Here is a 19,209-nt window from a genome sequence, read left to right as displayed (position 1 = left end):
CGTACCATGTCGATGACCATCTTGCGTAGGGACTGTCGCTGCTTTTTGGTGAGGTTCTGGAAGATGTCGCAACCTTCTTCCTGCAGGAGTTTGAATCCCACAGCCAAGTGGTGATTCTCCAGCACGGACTCGTCGTTGTACATCAGCGCCAGCTCCGAGTCTGCTCGCAAGTGAAAAATCAGTGATGAGTCACTCTCTCCCAAAAAGACACTTAAGGGACGGAGCCAATTGACAAAACATACTGGTATTGATGAGAAACTGGTTCGATACTCCGGGATGATCAACATCGTGGATGGCAGCGGCAAAGATGGCGGCGAGGATTTCAAGGTCGGTGAAGACAGCCTGGAGAAATCGGAAGCCAAGCACAAACTTAATAATAGATCAACTGATCATTTCTACGGCACATCTAATTTGCTGATCCATTTCATAAGTGACAAAGGTTTGCCGAGTATTCTGAGAGCACCCAACAAAAGATGACAGCTCTGTGGCATTCGTCTCGTCTTCTTTTCATCCAATGTGTCGCTTGTGCGATTCTTTGTGTTGTAACTTACATCGAGGGCTGGAGTAGAAAGGAGGATGTGCGTGGACTGGGCGACGTCAGCCGCATGCAGGCTGTTGTGGTAGGCCACGTCGGAATGGTAGTGATCCTCCAGCGTCATCATGTAGGCCACAAATGTGTCCACTGGAATCTTAAACGTTTTCAATAGCTCTCGCTCCTACGAAACACAAGATTGGGAGACGTGTTAGTAGAGATGAATCACTTTCAACATGAGGAGAAGGTGGACGCTTCCTACCTGAAAGATGGCGTACATGATGCAGGTAAGAGGTCTGCTGTTGGAGTACTCGGAAACGGTGAAGATATTCAGGCCCCATTTGTTCAGGTCCTCCAGTTCCTTGGACAGCAACTCCTCCTTATCGGTTTTGACACCGAAACGCGAGATGCTGCAGCTGGAAAGCGAAGAGCCGTGGGAGATCTTCTTGACGCCGCTGATCTGCGTCATCAGCTGCTGCTTGTGCTGCTTCTTCTTCTCCCGTGTCTTGGAGGTGGGCGATGGGATCTCCACCTCATTTTGTTTGTCTGCAAAAAAAACAACAACATATGGTGATGCTCTCAATAGGAATCAAAAGACAATTGTGTGTGTGGGTGAAGGTGGCCATTGAAGCTTTCATAGTAGGCCTTTGTTTCCTTGGAATTGCTACCTGAGAAGGCAGCTGGCATGGAAACACCTGCAAGCTATTAGCCGAGCTCATTCATTCAGGTCGTCTGCACGTTCATTGGCTGAGTGTGTCCTGTGTTGTCCACCTGCTGTCTCGCTCAACTGTTCATTCATCCATCTCCTGCAGCAGCCTTTGCCCCCCCCCATCACACAACACTGGGGATCAATTGTGACTCGCTTCAGACAGCTTTTATTGAGAGCTTGTCTCGAAAGCTTCTACGTCTAATGTTTCATATTCTACGCTGATGGGTATTTGCTGTGCTGCAGAAAAGACTTTGTTTCGTCGGTTCAAGTGCTTTTCTTTTCTTTCCTTTCCTAACGAGGAAAGTTACTTTCTGATCTGATTCTCTTAGGAAGGCGTTCCTGCAGTGAAAATGCACTGAGCTGGAGATGACTCACCCAATCTGGTAAGCACCAGCCAGCCAGCTAGCCAGCCAGCCAGCAAAGGGGGTTCCCTCTATACCTCTTGTTTTTTTTCTCCTTCACTGCAGTCACTTTTTCTCCCTCCCTCCCTCCCTCCCTCCCTCTAATCCGCCCCCGCCCCCTTCCCCTGCCAGGGATCCAGCATGGAGGGATATGCCATTTACACTACGCGGAGCAGGATGCCGATCGATCACAAGCATAGTGTTTATAAATAGACCCAATCACCTCCTCATCCACATTTTCTTCCAAATTCAGATATATCACAAATCCTTTCTTGAGGAAAAGTCGAAGCCTCTCTGAGATCATTTGTTGATTGTCGACTGTTAAAATGAATTAATGTCATCTGATTGCGAAACCTACATTATATTATTACAGCAGAATTTTCTCTTGGATGTTCAAGCCACATTGAATGGGATTACAACGACTAACTCTTTTTTTCCAACTCAATTTAACATGATTTTTGAATTTGTCACTGAGTATTTTGAGGCTGCTGCAATAAACCTGGAGACCAAATTGGATGGCGCAGTGTTTTATGCTACGCCCCCACACCAGAGCAACTCGTACAAAACAGCTTAGCATCACAGCAAAATGTACTTTTGGGATACATTTGGTTTTATTGGATGTCAGGAAATTTTATTTTATCCTGTTGTGTGCAAATCTTGGTCAATATTGAGGGGAAAATCCAATTTTCTGCTTGTATGTATGTACTGATGTATTTGATTGTGTTTTACCTAGGAAAGTGTTGGAGATGAATTCGGACACCTGATTCCCAGAGCGACTCATCTCAGATAGGTGCGTCAACTCTCGATTCAACATTCTCTTAAACTGCAAGAGAGAAGGGGGGGGGGGGGGGGGGGGGTTGAGAGAGAAACAATGGCGTCAGTTTCCAGGGAAAACCTAGGAGAAAATGGCGACTCTGTGAATTTGATGGAAAATCCTGCACTTTCAGATATGTCAGTCGTGGAACAAGTGCAGGAATCATAGCAGCCCACCTCCACTTTTCCTCCAAATAATCATCATTTCTTTGACCTCTGCCCAAATGTTTGAAACTCTCCAAATTGTCCTTCTGGAACAGTTTGCTTACATTCCCTCATTTGTCATTTTTACATGCGTCACTTTTTTTGCAACCATCAAGCAGGAACACCTTTGCTTGCACTTCAATACATTTTGTTCATTTCAATGCTGTTTCCCTTTGAACATGAATTAACATTGACCATTTTGAATGAGTACACGGAGATCCGGCCAGGGCACTGCAGAAGCAGCTGTTGACAGACTGATGCATTCGCTCGCACGCACGCACATACACACACTTCAAACATAGCTCTGCAGATAGAGACGAAGCGACAAAAAAAAAAATATATATATCAGTCCATCAAAACTCCAAGATAACTATTCGACTTTCAAATTAAGAATTAGGCTTCGCAACACAGTACGTAGTTAAGAATCACACACCTTAATGTAACCCCAAGACACAGAGAGCAGGTAATTGGCTTCAGGCATTTTGGATCCCGTTTTCTCCTTCCCAATCAAAGCCAGAACTGTAATCCAATGAGGAAAAAAATATAGAATTCTCCCAAAATAAAATCCCGTCTTCTTCCTTTTTAGCAGCTTAGAGAGCAGCTTGATGGTGGCTGACAAACAAGCCAGCTTGGTGTCTCCATGCCTGTGGATGGATGGATGGAAGGATGGATGGAAGGATGGATGGATGCAAGGGCAAAATGGGCGCTGCTCGATGGGCTGGAGCAGCGGCAGCAGCTGTGAGCCGTAAGCAGAGGGACTCACAGTGCACTAATGAATAATGGAGAAGAAATGACTATGGGAGGCGTGGGAGGAGGGAGGGAGGGAGGGGGGATAGCGATGGAGACAGGAGGGAGGGAGGGAGGGAAGCTGCGATGTTCATCTGACTTGAGGGGGGGTTCCTCTGCTTGGTTTGTCTCGCTTCGATGCACTCACCAATGTCGTGCTAGTGCCTCCCCCCCTCCTCCCCTTGACCACCCTGTCTCTCTCTCTCTCTTTCTCGCAGCATGTTCATCCCTCCTCCACTTTCCCCTTGATGTAGTTTGCCAGCCCAAGCAACACGTTCCATGCAGAACACATGATTTGACAGAAAGTGAAGAAAAGGGGAGGGGGCGATGTGCTTCTGATTGGCATGTGCTATAATTCTGTATATGGAGGGAAAAAAATGTTTTCTTCTTCTGTAGGATACTGTCCTACATTCTTCCCCCAGATAACTTTGGGAGGAAAAACAATCCGCGCAAACACTGCAGGTATCAATAAAGCTTCATGTGTGATGAAGGCAGCCATTGTGAGGAAGGAAGGCGTGCCCCAGTGTGACAATGAATGGCGCTCACATTTTAGGGAACGTGAATGCGCAGCATCTTATCACCAGCTCTATTATCAGTTTCTCCACGCCCGCCCTCCTCGTCTTTAATTCTGTTGTTGTGCTTCTGACAGCCAGCCTAGAAGACTCATTAGCCCCATCACTGGGCACATCCCATGTTCGACGGCGTGGAGGCTTATTTTCAGCCGAGAACCAAAAAAATGAGGAAGGAGATGACAGATAATTGCATCCTTTTCCAATTTAGCTGACATCAACCCACTGATATCTGTTTGTGCCACGTGTCCCAAAAATGAGAACACCCAAACACCATGGCAACAACATCAGGGAGACAGTATGCGGCTGCCTCTTTTCAGGAGGGAGGGAGGGAGGCGGGAGGCGGGAGAGAGGAGAGAAGGAGGTTAGGTTTCCCTCTCTCCTTTGCAGGCAGACATGTGCTCGAGCTGCTGAGCTGTCACGAGGACACACCACACACGTCGCCTCAGCTCACATCCAAGCCATACAAAGTCAAAAACGTCTCTGGCTCACTTCCATGTCCATTTGTCTACTGCCACTTGGCAACACAGCCATCAATCGCTGTCTGGTTGCCTCACGGGCACAATCGATGAGCTGTCCTGGGCGCATGCGGGCGGACACTGCCGCATTGTAGAGGGCTCCATCGGGCCACCTGACTGGAATCTAGCCTTACCAGTATGGATGCAATGCGCTCCGCAATATCGGCAAGGTTTTGCAGGGATCCCCTCCTGCTAAATATTTTGATCTCAATCCATGGGAAGATCCCTTTTGGCTGCAGATGCGTGCGTATGCATATATAGGTGATAAAGACGAGCAGGCAAATCAAAGCCTACCCCGAGAGGATTCCAGATTATCCTCCCACAGAGGGAAAGAATTCAGAGAGAAAGAACCAAGAGCCGGCAAATAGGAATAAAGTGCGAGACAGTGCTTTATATAATGCTGCAGTGCAGAAGATATAAAGAAAGGCAAAATGACTGATGATGTCTCTCTGCAGTGTGGTGAAGAGCTAGCTGTGCTTCCTTCCCCACAGGCTGAAAGAAATTCCCGAGTGCACAAACAGACAGAGGCAAGCCTACAATGCAGTTATCTGCGCCTACCAATGCTCACATGTCTGACCTTTTATGCTTTAGCACCACTCGAACTTCTATTGGCCATATGACACAAACAATATAAGTCGCTTACAGCTTATTAGTCATCTTTTTTTTTTTCGTTTTTTGCTTCATGGATTTTTTTTCAATAGTGCATGAAATGTGATGTTCTAATTGCTTATTATGTCTGTCATTTTGTTGCTCTCCAAGCACATCTTCCCTCTGTCTCCCTTTTCCCCTTGATTAAGAAAGCTGCTGCAAGGTGAAGGGAGCCTGTGGCATTTCAGTGAGAGTAGAAGTGGGGGGGGAAAAAAAAAAACCACTGTGCTCCTCCATTCAGATATGATCCCATTGGACAGCTCAATGTGGAGGCCAGCCAGGCGCACAGGTAGTTGAGAGGGAGATGTGGAGTCTCCCTCCCTCTCCCTCCCTTGAACATGACACTTTCTCTTTGCCCGTCTGTCTATCTGTCCGTCCGTCTACCAACTAACCACGCACATGCCCAAATGCAATATCAGTCTGTCGGTCCATCCATCCATCCAAATCATCCATCGCTCCAACATCTCCTTAACAACACAAATCTAAACGTCCACTAGTGGGCGCTCCGTGTTAAGGCTGCTGTATGCCGGGACTGACTGACCTTTCTAACCTTGCATCCTTACACATCTCCCAATTTAGAGACTATCAAAATTACAGACACGTAAAATCTTAAATTACAGTGGAGAATTTAATCTCAGATCATATCTTAACTCCTGTCACTCTCTTTTGGACACGACTTGTTTTTCATGTTAAGATTACATAAGAATATACTGCCTATGGCGTATACAATCATCACAGCACTTCCAATTCAGTTTTGGTGTCAACTACGCTGCACCCAAGTCAAATCAGTTAAGGCAGTTACAAGTGGCAATGATGTCATTTGTGTGGCTGGACCTTCATTTTCTCAAGTAGAACACTTGCAGATAAAACAGGAGGGCAAACAAAGAATTACAGGTGGTCCAACACCTTTCTGGGGGGTTGGAAGACCCTAATAATAGTAGTGTAGTGAAAAGCCTGAAAAGTACAACACCAGAGTTGTATCAAATTTGAAAAGCAGTAAATGGAACAGAACAATTTGTCAAAAAGTAAATAATTGATTCAGCAATACCCAATACAGTCCAAAAAAAAAATCTTGAAAAGCTTTTCCTCATGGGTGGATGTAAAGTATATTCAAATGTGTGGCCAAATCATAAGTTCACTTCATTATCATGCAATATTCACATCCAAGTTTTGTGAACAACCGAGCTATGAAAATATCAATTTCATGACTGTGGGCTATACTTAAGAAACTCACGAAACTTCGACCTAAGCACAGCACGTGCAGGCAGCACAAGTGAAGTCCACTTAAACTACATTTGTAAAATCCACAGAAAGGATAAAAAAAAGCCAAAATTATTGAGGAAACTCACCTTTCTCCAGCCATTCAGCTTCCCTAACTTCCTCTCTTTCTTGTCAAAATAGCAGGCTCCCATGTTGCCGTTGAGTTTTGAGCAGCCCGTTTGTTCGTTCAAGTGGCTCAATCTGACTAGAGCATGAGTAAAAGAAGCAAGAACTGACGCTGGGAAATGCCACAGCTCCAATGACTCACTAGTGACTGCGAGGTCTGACTAGGCTTTACCTCATTCGCCGCTGTCTCTTTATGCGTGTGTGTGAGAGAGTCAGACCTCTGCCCGACCCAAACACACTCCCCTCTCGAGTGTAGTCCCGCCTCAGGACTGCTGTCTGTCCATCATCCTATTTACTGTTCAACCCTTCTGCAGCTGACACACTCAATTGGGAACATCATTCTGATAGCCAGAAAACATTTTTGGGATTGACTATTCTTCAAAGATGCCACTCACTCCAACCAAGCAATTGAAAAGACATTTCAATGCAAAATAAGGGGAAAAAAAGGCAGCCAAGTCAATCACAAAAATAGGTTGATGCAAGAAATGGTTTTGCCCCAGGGAACAATTGGATTCAGTCTACACAATCATCCCAAAAAAAAAAAAACCCCGCTCTATTCGTGGAAAGCTGACACTGCAGTTTACAAGATTTTTCATGTTAGGGGCACGGCTTGCCACAATGATTAGACCTTGGCATAGTCTATGCATCCCACAAATTTTGATGGGAGTTTGGTAATGGCTGAGAATTGGCGTCTAGCATATCCACTAGGATGTTTGTTTTTTTGTCCAGTAGATATCATATTGAGGTGTGCGAACAATTTGTAGGATGTTAAATTTAGCTTAGCACAAGTCGAGACACATCTGTTGTCAACATGCAAGCAGCAGAGAACTCCAGTTGCCATTTTTAGGACTTGTGACTTGCTTGCCAAAAAGCTGCCAAGACTGACTTTCGATGACACTTTGCAAAGTTTATTAGCGACGATGTGCAAGGATTCTGTGACACTGCAGTTTTTCGATGGTAAAAACAAGAGGTCATGAGGGGCATTTTGGCTGACTGGTAGTAATTAAAGCAGGTCAGACGTAAGCCGAGTAGAAGTTGTATAATTTTTAGTTTCAAGTGGAAACAAAGGAAGACAGGGAATGTCTCGGCGTTACTATATTTCGCGTTTAATGTATGGCTGCTTATCAGCTTGTTGGATCCACACGAGCTTACGTGCTGGGATGCAGCATGGCAGTTCCGAGTCCCACATCAACAACAACCGCAAAGTGGTATACCTGAAATATTGCTTACGGAAACTGTTCAAGAATTGTGCATGACAGAATCTTATTTGGATCAGATTGTAAAAGTGTTGAAAAGAAGAGATTGTCTTCCCGTTTAAGGAATGAAGAAAAGAATTTGAACTCTACAAAAGGACACCACTGTTACATCAGGTGTATCAACAGTTTGAAAGTCTGTGTCTGTGTTTGTGTAAAAATGCTTCCACAAATGTTTGCTCATTTCAATATGATTAGCGTTCATGTTTCACCTTGTGATTAAATAACTGTGATGTAATATATTGCATAAAAAAACAAGTTGAACTGGTTGTCTGTTGAATTTAGGTGACCACAGAAAGAGCGATTTTGAAAAGGATAGCTAGCTATTACCTTAGTTACAGTTGCAGCCTTTCCCAAATGTGTAAAACTCAAAAGTGAGTCATGTCTTCCATCTCTTTTGATTGGATTTCTTCAGAATACCCTCATAAACTTAGCACAGATGGAAACGACCGACATCACGCCATCATACAGCAAAGGAATTGTGAAGAAAAAAAAGGTTTGAAGCACCTTCTGGTGTACACTGAAAAGGCTGTGACCATGGAGATGAACTGGAGGCTCATTCCAAAAGATAAACTTGTAAAAGATGTACAATTCCAAATGTGTGTGCGACAAATGAATTTTTTTTTTGTTCAATGTTTTCCTTCATGGCAGATATTTTCTTGAGCTGAATGTAAAAGGAGCAAAGTTGCCCTACCTTGGTGGAGGCCATGTCGCTGACAGAGCGATAGGTCTGGATGGTCTCCAGCTGGTCCAGACACCAGTCCAACTCCTCCGTAGTCTCCGTGGCCAGCTTCTGGTACGCCTCATCTGTCATCAAGCAAGCAGCACAGTCAGAACGGAGTGAGCAGAAAGCTGCATGACATCCACCCTTGCTTAGCTGCTTCGAAGGAGGCTGAGTCATTAGGTGGCACCCAAGAGTGGCGCTCTCTTGTCTCAAAAAAAAAAAAATAGCTGTGGAACCATGGTTGAATTCGGAGTTCTTGGCCAGAGAGCCCGAGTCAACATTTTTCTGTGTATGGGAGGACAGTTCGCTCAAAGGCACCTTCTGCTCGTGTAACAACATCCAATTTTTATACTACGTCCATCACTGGCATCGCCAGATGGACAAACATTTTTCTGACCAATTGTGCTGTGTAGGTCAAGCCGAGAAGATCCCGGCAATACTATTCTGCCAATATGGCAGTCCAACTATTCAAGAGTTGCAAGTGCAGACACACGTGCACACGTGCGTGCGTGTGTATGGTGTGTATACTCGGGGTCTCCTAGCTGCAGAGCACAACACGGCGGCCGGTCCGCATTGCGCCGACCTTAGCGTGGCTGCGTAGAATGTGTCCCCCACTCTGATCTTCTTGCCATCAAAGATGTGAGGCTGTTTGCTCTCCCAAACATGAGAGGCACCTGGCAGCCTGCCCGTCCGTCCGTGCGTGCACAGGCTCTGCCGCTGCCGCTGCCGCTGCTGCTGCTGCTGCTGCTGCTGAGGCCAGCCAGAGAAACAGAGGGAGGCTGTGCAACTAGTTGAACACCACATGCCTCTGATATTTTAACTAACTGCACTGGAAATGTTTTTTTCCCCTTTTTCTTTCCTGGTATTACTGACGCGGTTGAGGTGGTTTGTGTTTATGAGGAGCAATTTTCTTTCTCTGAAACATTTGACCAAATTGGAAAAATCTGTTTAAACATGAATTTTTGTCCAAGAAAGGCTTTGTGGTTTGCATCAAACCTCATTTCATAGTTGCTCAAGTAGAACCTCTCTATGTAGGATGGAGATCAAATGAGCATAAAAAAACTTTTAGATCAAAAAATAATAAACAATTGATCCAGAGGTTTCTTCATTCTTAGATTTTCCTTTTTTTTTTTTTTCAAGTCCATCGAGCACATTTGGAAAAAGCTTGAACAGAGTTAACGCCAGTAATCTCTGGTCTCACAAAAAGACAACAGGGGGGAGCGACAACAGCTCCAGAGGGACGAGTCTTCTTTGCTTTTGGCTACATGGTGTTACTGTTTTTGGAATGCTATGACTCTGTACTATTGCTGAAATGTGGGGGCCGCTGCTTTCCAACATGTACGAATTGTCTTTAAAATGGGATGATTTTGGGGCTGATGTGCAACATGTGCTTTTACGAGAAACGGCAAGATTATTGAAAGCCAACATGCGGTTACACAACACTTCCTAACAAAGACCAAAGACGGTGATAGCGGTTGGTTGGATTATTATTTTTTTTTTAACTCTTTACAAACCAAATCATGACTTCATGACAAATTACACAGTATTGCAAAATCGATCATCCAAATGTTAAAAAAGTTCTGATGGGCATGGCTCACTACATTCAGGGAGATGCAGCCTGAATTATGGGAAGTCACAAATTGGACACATTTAACTATTGCAAAGGAGATATTTGTGAAAGATGCACTGGGCATGCGTGCATGCATACAACTTGAATATTACGATTGGTGTGTGATAAAGCCACATTGAACTGTGTCACCTTTCCTTTGCTCACCCACTCATGCTCTGCTGGGACAAATTGTTCCCCGTCGACCTTATCATAACATACACATGTACACATTCCACTTGGATTTACTATAGAACACAGCGGGATTGCAATTAGGAAGACAATGAATCGCAATAAAAAAACAACCGGCTTGAGAGAGACACTGCACGGTGTTGAAGACATTTTTCTATATATCATTTTGGAATAGGGGCCTTTAATGTGCACTCTTTGCACAAATTAAACAAGCTGCCTGAATAGAAAATGTTACGCGTAAAATTTCTGCACTCAAAAGACCCAACACACAGTAGGAGCTGTAACAAAAACTACGGGCTTGACAGATTTTTTACAATTCAGTATTTAGGTTACTTCATGTAAAAATACACATTAAAAAAAGAAATCCTAAAAGAATATAAGAAAGCGCTTCAAACTATCATTATCACCATCTTCATATCATAAAAATGCTGATAACCAAAAGTAACCAAAACTGTAGCTCTTCCCACAACTTGCGCACACACACACACACACACACACACATACACACATGCCATTCCCACACTGTGCGTTCTTCACACACAGATAGATACACATGGGAATTTACGCACATGAGCCGGGAAAGAACACAGTTACGGGACAGGCTGACCTCAGTGGGGTTCCTCCAAGGCCCACAGGCGTCAGTGTCAGTCTCGCATCTGCCGCTATCACAAAAATGTTTTCTTTGACATCTTGACTCATTCTGATAAGCTAACAGACGTCAGTGAAGCTCTTTGTGTGTCCTAGCAAAGATTCTGCTCGAAGGACCGCTTAGTTGAACGCCATCTTGGCCTTGAGCTGATGTCTGCTTTGAGTCCTGCGACCAAAATGACTTGTTTTTTACTTAGTTCATTCAAATACAGTCCGTCGCACACTGTCATAGTGTATGTCTGTGTTAGCTGAGCTGAACTATGTTAGGAAAGACAAAATTGACCAGCTAAAAATCCCTCATTGTCTTGCTATAATCAAACACAAGGCCGGGGGCCAGATCCGGCCCATCATTTGATGTGGCCCGCAGAGGTAAATCATGTGTGACAACTCAATGTTTCATGTTAAATTATCAAAACTGGAAATTGTCTTCCTTTTAATGACAGTGAGATATTGCAACTCATTTTTGTGGCAAAGCTCTCTGTTCTGTATATGTGATCATATGAGGGGGCACATTGGTAAGCAAAAGGCGATATGGACAGCAGCACGCTTTGTTGACGCGTTTTCGAATCAGTGCAATTCACAAACACACATTATGATTGTACTATTTGTGTGTTTGTTTACTTTCAGACTTGAGCTCGCAGCCAACGAGTGACGCCATGCACGCTGTCATTACGAGATTCTAATTTGGGCATCTCGATGCTGGTCAGCGGAGACTCGTGTTCCTCCCTCTTATCTACAAAGTACTTCGCAGAACTCATTGCAACAAGAGAGACTCAAACTCTGGACCTCCCCCGTGTTTGCCAAATTAAAATGCCAAAGGAGCTTCTTGAAGTACTATGTTGCTAAGAAAAGAAAATGATGACGTGACAATTTGGTTTGATATGTGTTTTTGCTTTGTTTTTCCAAAATATGCTTTTTGGATATGTTCTTAAGAAACATGACACTTATTAAGGATGAGATGTAATTGTGTGTCGAGTGTGGCGTGCTGAGGCATTGGGGCTTTGCGTGCAAAGGAGGATCCAGAAACATATGAAGAGCAGCTGAGGCCGCCAGCCTGGAGTGACCTCAAACAAGATGAGTCTTTACGTAGCAAACGAGAACCCAAGTGAGAGCCCATGTGGTTCTCCCTGCATGCTGTCCACCACATAAGAGCATCGCATAATCAAATTGAAGCAATAAGGATTTTTTGGCACTGCAAAGTATGATTGTTTTTGCCAGCGAACTTTCCTGATCTCATATTAAACATTCTTGTAAAACGGGCATGTGGCACCCATTGCTTCAAAACCGTGGACTGCCCCCCCCCCCCCCCCCCCCCCCCCCTCCGGCCTAAACACAAAGCACATTTCGATGAAGGTCATTACATGCAGATGCAGATCACTTTGAGTAGTCAAATGTCTTTTCATTCTTATTTGGAAGTCACCTTTCTGTCATTTCCCACAAAGAATAATGGTGAGCTCAGGGGGAGGGGAGTGATGCTTCCAAAATACCCAAACAAAAGGCTCTGTCTGTGTGTTTGCGAGCATTTGCGCTGGGCTGAACAGGCCAGGCCAGGCCAGGCTAGGCCAGGCTAGGCCAGGCCTGCTGGCAAGGGAATACTTGAGGGGAAGAACTGCCGTCTATTTTATGACTGTGCTGACGTCAATGGCATAATTCAAATAGTTGCAGAATACAGGCTGGAAAGCTTACTGAGGCTGTCCTCGCTCTCTTTCGGGGAGGGACGCCGATAAAACCTGACGTGGATTTCTCCATCACCGTTGTGCGTTGCCTTCAATTGAATGACAAAGTCAAACATTGAGTCACTATTTTTTTCAAATTTTAAAAAAATGTTTTGAAATTCAAATGGCCCAAATATGTTTTTAATTATGTGAGATGTCTCGCTACCTCGTTCCATGACTGTTGGCTTGAAAGGAATCTTTCAAATGAACATAATTAAGATTTGTTTTTGTCTTTGTTCTGGATTTCCCTACACTTGGATGGACTTGGTGTCAACATGTATTGAAAGCTATGAGGAGGCTGGCTATTTGGCAACTTGGCTTGTTTATGACATTGCAGACTTGGGACCAGACATGTTTTTGCTGCTCACATTTCGCCGCTGGGATTACATCCGCTTAAACCACGAACTGTATACTACTAATAATAACACACACTCACACACACACCTCTCTTGGGCATGGAAAATTGATAATCAAATTAAGATTTGTGGATAAGGTGATGTGACATAACCGGCGTTTTGTTTCCGTATCTATTCGCCCTTACTATGAAAGTGAAAGCACGTGGGAACGCCATCATAAAACAGAACGTCTATGGCGTCTGTCCACATGAAATCACACGTGATGTTGTTTTGAATCTTCTAGGAATCTTTTCATGATACCCTGCGAGTATTTTCCAGTGATTTGACGAAAAGTAAACACAAATGCGTATGTTGATCACGGGCCTCGTCTTTTTCTTTCTAGGTTATATAAATGCGAAGAATTTTTTTTGACTTGCTTCCCCTTAAAAAACACAGCATTGTCATCCTCAACTGGTCTATGAACGCAGGTGACGATGCAATATTCTTTTCTCTTATTGATTTATTGTACTAGCTATAACATATTCCCATCACGGTCTCCAAAACAAATCCCAACATTTCTTATCTGACAGCTGGGTGATATGGACTCAAGTTGTGACTCGGTAAACTGTTACGCATTTTACACACAAGCGCATACTGCAGCTCGTAGCATCAAGAAGCTCCCTCCCTCCCTCCCTCCGTCCGGTAAGAAGTGGTGGTGATGATGTCACTTTGCTGCCAAGAGTCAGAACATATCAACAACTTCTTAGATCTGTCCAGCGCCAGAGAGCAGGCGGTTTAAAGGAGGGATGAGATATTCCTCACATCCTCTCTGAGAACAAACACAGAGCTACCCACATCTGTCACAAGTGTGCATGCACACACACACGCACACATCCATCTATATGCGCGCACAAATGGGAGGCTCTCACTTATTTACAGTCCAAACACAAGTGGCCTCACAACTTGAACGAGGAGGCACCGTTTGTGCAAACAAGGCTTCTGTAAACATTCACGCACACAAAGGCACCCCTGAGGATGTGAATACACAGAGAGACGTGCATTTTGCAAAGCAACCTGCGCTGTATACACAATACTTTTCAGCGTAGCACATCTGTGTTACCTGCGAGGCCTAGCCAGAAGAGTGCTGACACACACAGGGCAGTTTGATGACTTGACTTGTGCGGGCCAAGGTTCACGCTCTTCTTCAACCATCTTTCTGGACTTGAAAAGACTGCTCGTTTGCCCAACGCTAGCATAAATTACAACGGAGCAGACGAGTCTATCAACACTTCATTTGTCGGGTGAGTGTCAACTACTACCGCAGCTGCTTGTCAAGACACCCCCAGCCCCCAATGAAGAAAAAAAAAGTATTTATAAATTTTATAAGGAGGTAGCGAATTCATTTATTAATATCTATTACTAATATTTAATTATTCCGCACCAACCAAACGCAACCTAAATCTAAACGCATTAACAAAGAGAATGACTGAAAACGGTCAAAATGTAAGGAGAACAAAAGTAGCTTTGTAAAATTAGTAAAAGATCATACACTGGCAACATTGAACCACATTTGCCGACAACCAAGACTTTAAAACAAGGGAAAGAAATTAAAAAGTAGTCTTCTGAAATTACTTGAATACTATTGAGAGTGTATGTATAATCAAGTTCTGCAGATAAAATAGAGAATAATGTTATAGTAATAGATATATGATGTATGGAATATGTATTTCCATACAATTGTTTACTGTGGAAGGCAGCTTTAAAAAAAAAAAGAAAAAAAAGTACATCAAGAAAAAGATGGCCTGACACTCAGCACGTACACACATTCCTGTCCATTTCATGCTGACCTACGGTGTTTAGCTCAAGGTGAAGTGGCTGGGAACAGATAAGGGAGAGGTCAGGTAAAGATGGTGCACAACCCTTATCTGGCTCAACAAGTAGCTCACATGTTTTCTCTCCGGACATATGAACAGATCTAAATGAGATGCTATGAATGGAGATGTTCCTTAAAGAGCAAAGAAGTCTCAGGATTTACACAAGGTGAACCTCATCCATATTACACAAAGCATGGGTACACACAGAACTTATAGAACCTGTCAACATGTTCCAGCTTTGCCTTAAATGTCCAAAGGACCTTCCACTAGAACTTTGTGGCCTGTCAATATTCATTTAAGCAAATGCCAGTCTCGTCATTCCAGTCTTTCAAGTCGGGCGCTTGAGTTTGTTTGACTCGAACCCGCGTTCACCTTTGTGACCTTCTTTGAATAGTGAAGCCAGCAGGCAAACTCTGGTCCTGACCCACTCACCAGTTCTGAGACGCAAAGTCATTAAAAACAAATATGGAGTTATGCTGTGTTTTCCGCACCATGAGGCGCACTTAAAAGCCTTTCATTTTCTCCAAAACCAAAAGTGCATCTTTTAAGAAGGCGTGCCTTCCGAATTCCAAAATCTGTAAATGTTGTAGGGATGTCATATGTAGACGTACTATCATAGAGTGTTAAGAACAAAGTATACTTTCAGCAAGGCCGAACACATCATGTATTGACTATAGCGTTAAGTGTTTACACAGGTGGATAAAGATTCGTGTCAGAACATCTTTACCGTGGCGGAAAATGTGATAAAGAGAGAGAGATTGCCATAGAAACTTGAAAGAGACACACTTGACAAATACAAGCGGCACATCAAGTACAGCATGAAGACCATTTGAGAATGAAGGTCAGGCTAGGTGAAGAGAAGCATACAGTATCCTGTATGAGAGCATTTCATGTCATGAGGATGACTTCATCAGGAAGTTAGGTCAAATCTCTGACAGGTTCTCACACAACACACACACAGAAATGTGGAGGAGATGGAGCACAATGTTTTCCTGATCCTGTTATGAAGCGCGGCACATTATCCTTTCAGGCTACAGAGGGACACCAGGACATGTATAGCATGAAGTGAGTCAAAAAGTGAATCTGTTTTGACACACAACATATGGTACATGCTCCCTGCTACAAAATCTTTTTTTTTTTTTTTTTTTACCACCACAAGCCCATGTGGCGACATCACCGCACAATTCCGGTCTTGCGGAAGTAGTGTAGAGTTTGAAGAAAACCTTTTGGTATGCCTCTCTTCCCTGAATTTGCATTGTTTATTTATTTATCAATATTATTTATGACTTCATTTATTATTATTTTATTTATTATATATTATTTATTTATTATTATTTATTAGTAGTAGTAACTTGAGCAGTTTAGTATTTCTTCTTTGTGCTTATACAAGAACAAGACTTGTGTCCCGAGAGAGTTGGAATGTGATTCACCTGTGCACTTACGTATGATAACATTGTGTTAATGTGTGCATTGTGTGGGCAGACACAATGAACGTTTGTCTCACTGCATCCTATTTTTCTACTTAGCGCTGACGCACACATTCGTAGACACAAACACCTCCATATACGTATGTCTACACACACGCATGCACACACACCCACACACACAAACGTGCAGACGCACGCACGCACGCACACACAAAACTAATCTAGACACAGTTCCTCTTCGCTTCCGTCAAGTCTCAACAGTTAATGACAACAAAACAGGAACAATCTGATCTTCTCTTCCTGTCTGACACTTCCTGCCCACCTCCTCCAACAGATATATGGCTTATAAGAAAAAAGAAGCACGATTTTCGGAAAAGAGATTAAGGCGGTCTATGTCGGTGTATTTGCATTGACTGGTGCAAACAGCAAGGGTGAAACGGAAATGCTGAGTTGAGCTGAGCTGAGCTGGGCATGACCGACGATCAGATGGCGTTCAAGCCGGAATGTTGAGCAACTTTCCCACCATCAATCATCAGAATAAACGTGCATCTTTAAGCTCTTCATTTTGTTTACAACTCAATTTCACCCAGAGCCAAATTAGCCTCATAATATAACGAAAAATAAATAACTAACTTATGTAACTAAAAAAATGTTTTAATCCAAATGGCGACCCCGCAAAAGCAACAACAAAAAAAAAGCTGAACACCTCCTGTGTTTATTGGAATGGTGGAAGGATTTCCTCACATATCCTGATTTCAGCAGGTGTTTGCTGTTGTTGTTCATTGTTGTGGCGCATGGATGCCGGCGGGGCGCTTGAAAGAAAAAGACTTCATTGCACATGATTCTAATGTGCTGAAATGATGTCATTTCCCATTATTTCCTCTTCTGACAAACATTTGAATCTTATGCAACTCATGCCTCCATCTTTGAATGAAGTCAATTCAATACATACGTCTATGTACATACATGATGAAACTTTCAAAACTTGAACTTCCCTGTTTCATGTTACACCCACTCACCCAATTCTGTGTGTCAGCCTTTTAATTTGGGTAAAAAAAAGAAAAGATCTATCCTTCGTAGAGGAAGCAATAAAGATATGCTCAACACATAATTAAGAAAGCGCCTCATTTGTCTTTACAGCAGGCTTGAACACAAAAGTGTGACACGCACGCACACACACACACACAGCACCTGATGAGCTGCGGTTCTGATGGAGGAAGTGAAAACTTGCTCCATCTGCTTTGACAGGAAGTCAACACAAGCCGCAGAAAGGCACACTGACGTCAAGCAGAGCCACAGGAACACCTCCTCACACCGCACATGCACACACGCACACACACACACACACACACACACACACACACACACACACACACACACACACACACACACACAAACGGTGTCACAATAAGCACTCACTCACATTTAAGGCCCATCTTGCCAAAGCAACCACAAATTCTCAGATAAGGGTTCAAAGCATCACAGCTTCATTCGAGGAAATACTAAAAACTTCACACATACACATTCGAGTATCTCCAGTGCATTAAAGAAACATTTATGGAAAAGGATTTGAGAGGAGGAGAAAATAAAATACTTCCTGCCAATGTCTTGCCGAGTTATAAATGTAAAACTCATGAACCTCCAAAAGCTGATGAGCTTTTTTCTTTTTTTTTTTTTACAGCTGCATGTTCACACATGTGACGTTGCCTTTCACTGACGCACGTAAATGCCACCCAAAAAAAAAAAAACATCACATGCTGAAAGAGGGAGGTTTCTCTTATCGCTCAGTCGGCTGCTTTATCGCATCACTACGTACGCTCCAGATAGTTTTGCTGTAGTCATGATGCAGATGACAAATACACGCCGATAGGATTCAAGTTGTCACAAAGTGAGGAAAAAAATCATCAATAATAACTAACAGCATGTCAAAATGACGCAGATAAATAAAGAGGAGTTCATGCCAAATTCTCCACTGAGCTTCTTACCTGGGAGGCACACTTTGGTGACTGCAGGCTGATTTGTGGTGGCAGCAGGAGACCTCCTGGAAAAAGCAATTATTTTTCAAAATAGATGACATTCAATATTATGAGTAAGTAGACTCTAATATTGGGATCTTTAAACTCTCCCCAAACTCATTTGGAGGTGAAGTCTGTCCATGTGTCTGCGGAGGGACAGAAAGCTGAAAGCTGAAAGCTGAACTAAAGCAGAAGCCAACACAAGGCCAATAGTGCCATCTTATGGTAGGTAACCTTGTTACTCTTACAATGAGCAGGTCTTTTGGGGAGGGAGTACATTTGACATGTTCCCAAAAATAAATAAACGAAAGAAAGAATAACTTACTTGCTGGAGGCACACTGGACATTGGTCAGTACAGTGAAGTTATTTCTCACACTTCGAAGGCTTGCCAGGACCTGGACACATGAGATGTATATTTTCATGAGTTATCATGCATTTATTTAGCGCTGGTTAATTCATAGTTTCAGGTTGAAGTCCATTGGAGTATCTAGTGATACAGTACATTCATTAAAGGGGAAGTTACACCAAATATTTTACACAAATCTAATAAACTTAAAGTTTACAATAAACTTAACTTTACACTTGATGACAGATAAGAGTTTTAAATGGTGCGAATAGTTGACTTCAGCCTTCCTTTCCAACTTTACAGTATCTCTATCAAATGTTTTGTAAAAGCACACTTGATTGTTTTTATTCGTCTCAAAGTTTGCTGTTTGAGCGGCTGAATTGAATTTGAATTATTTCTACTGGGAACATTTGTTACGAAATGACAGCAGTTTCCTGCAATTGAATGTGTTCAAGCTTACAAGTTCCTCAGTTTCCACAGAATTTGCAACAACAGATGGGGAAATAT

At 43.2% G+C, this 19,209-nt stretch overlaps 1 protein-coding gene across 3 annotated transcripts in view; it reads right to left on the bottom strand.

The window, feature by feature from the left end:
- pde4ba (phosphodiesterase 4B, cAMP-specific a) overlaps nucleotides 1-19,209 on the bottom strand; it is a 50,996-nt gene that overhangs the window by 3,847 nt on the left and 27,940 nt on the right. For all 3 annotated transcript variants that reach the window (XM_088393616.1, XM_088393617.1, XM_088393619.1), the window contains 8 exons: nucleotides 18,681-18,751; nucleotides 18,326-18,381; nucleotides 8,514-8,626; nucleotides 2,372-2,465; nucleotides 795-1,078; nucleotides 552-716; nucleotides 243-342; nucleotides 6-160 (listed from right to left, as the gene is read on the bottom strand). In XM_088393616.1, the coding sequence (XP_088249742.1) occupies nucleotides 6-160; nucleotides 243-342; nucleotides 552-716; nucleotides 795-1,078; nucleotides 2,372-2,465; nucleotides 8,514-8,626; nucleotides 18,326-18,381; nucleotides 18,681-18,751 (1,038 nt within the window). The remainder of the gene's footprint in view (nucleotides 1-5; nucleotides 161-242; nucleotides 343-551; nucleotides 717-794; nucleotides 1,079-2,371; nucleotides 2,466-8,513; nucleotides 8,627-18,325; nucleotides 18,382-18,680; nucleotides 18,752-19,209) is intronic.

The sequence above is a fragment of the Syngnathus floridae genome, chromosome 13, assembly GCF_059516105.1.
Source record: "Syngnathus floridae isolate MCC-2025c chromosome 13, RoL_Sflo_1.0, whole genome shotgun sequence".
Taxonomy (NCBI): Eukaryota; Metazoa; Chordata; class Actinopteri; order Syngnathiformes; family Syngnathidae; genus Syngnathus; species Syngnathus floridae.
Note: the sequence above shows the minus strand (reverse complement) of the source record. Positions and strands in the feature narration are given on the sequence as shown.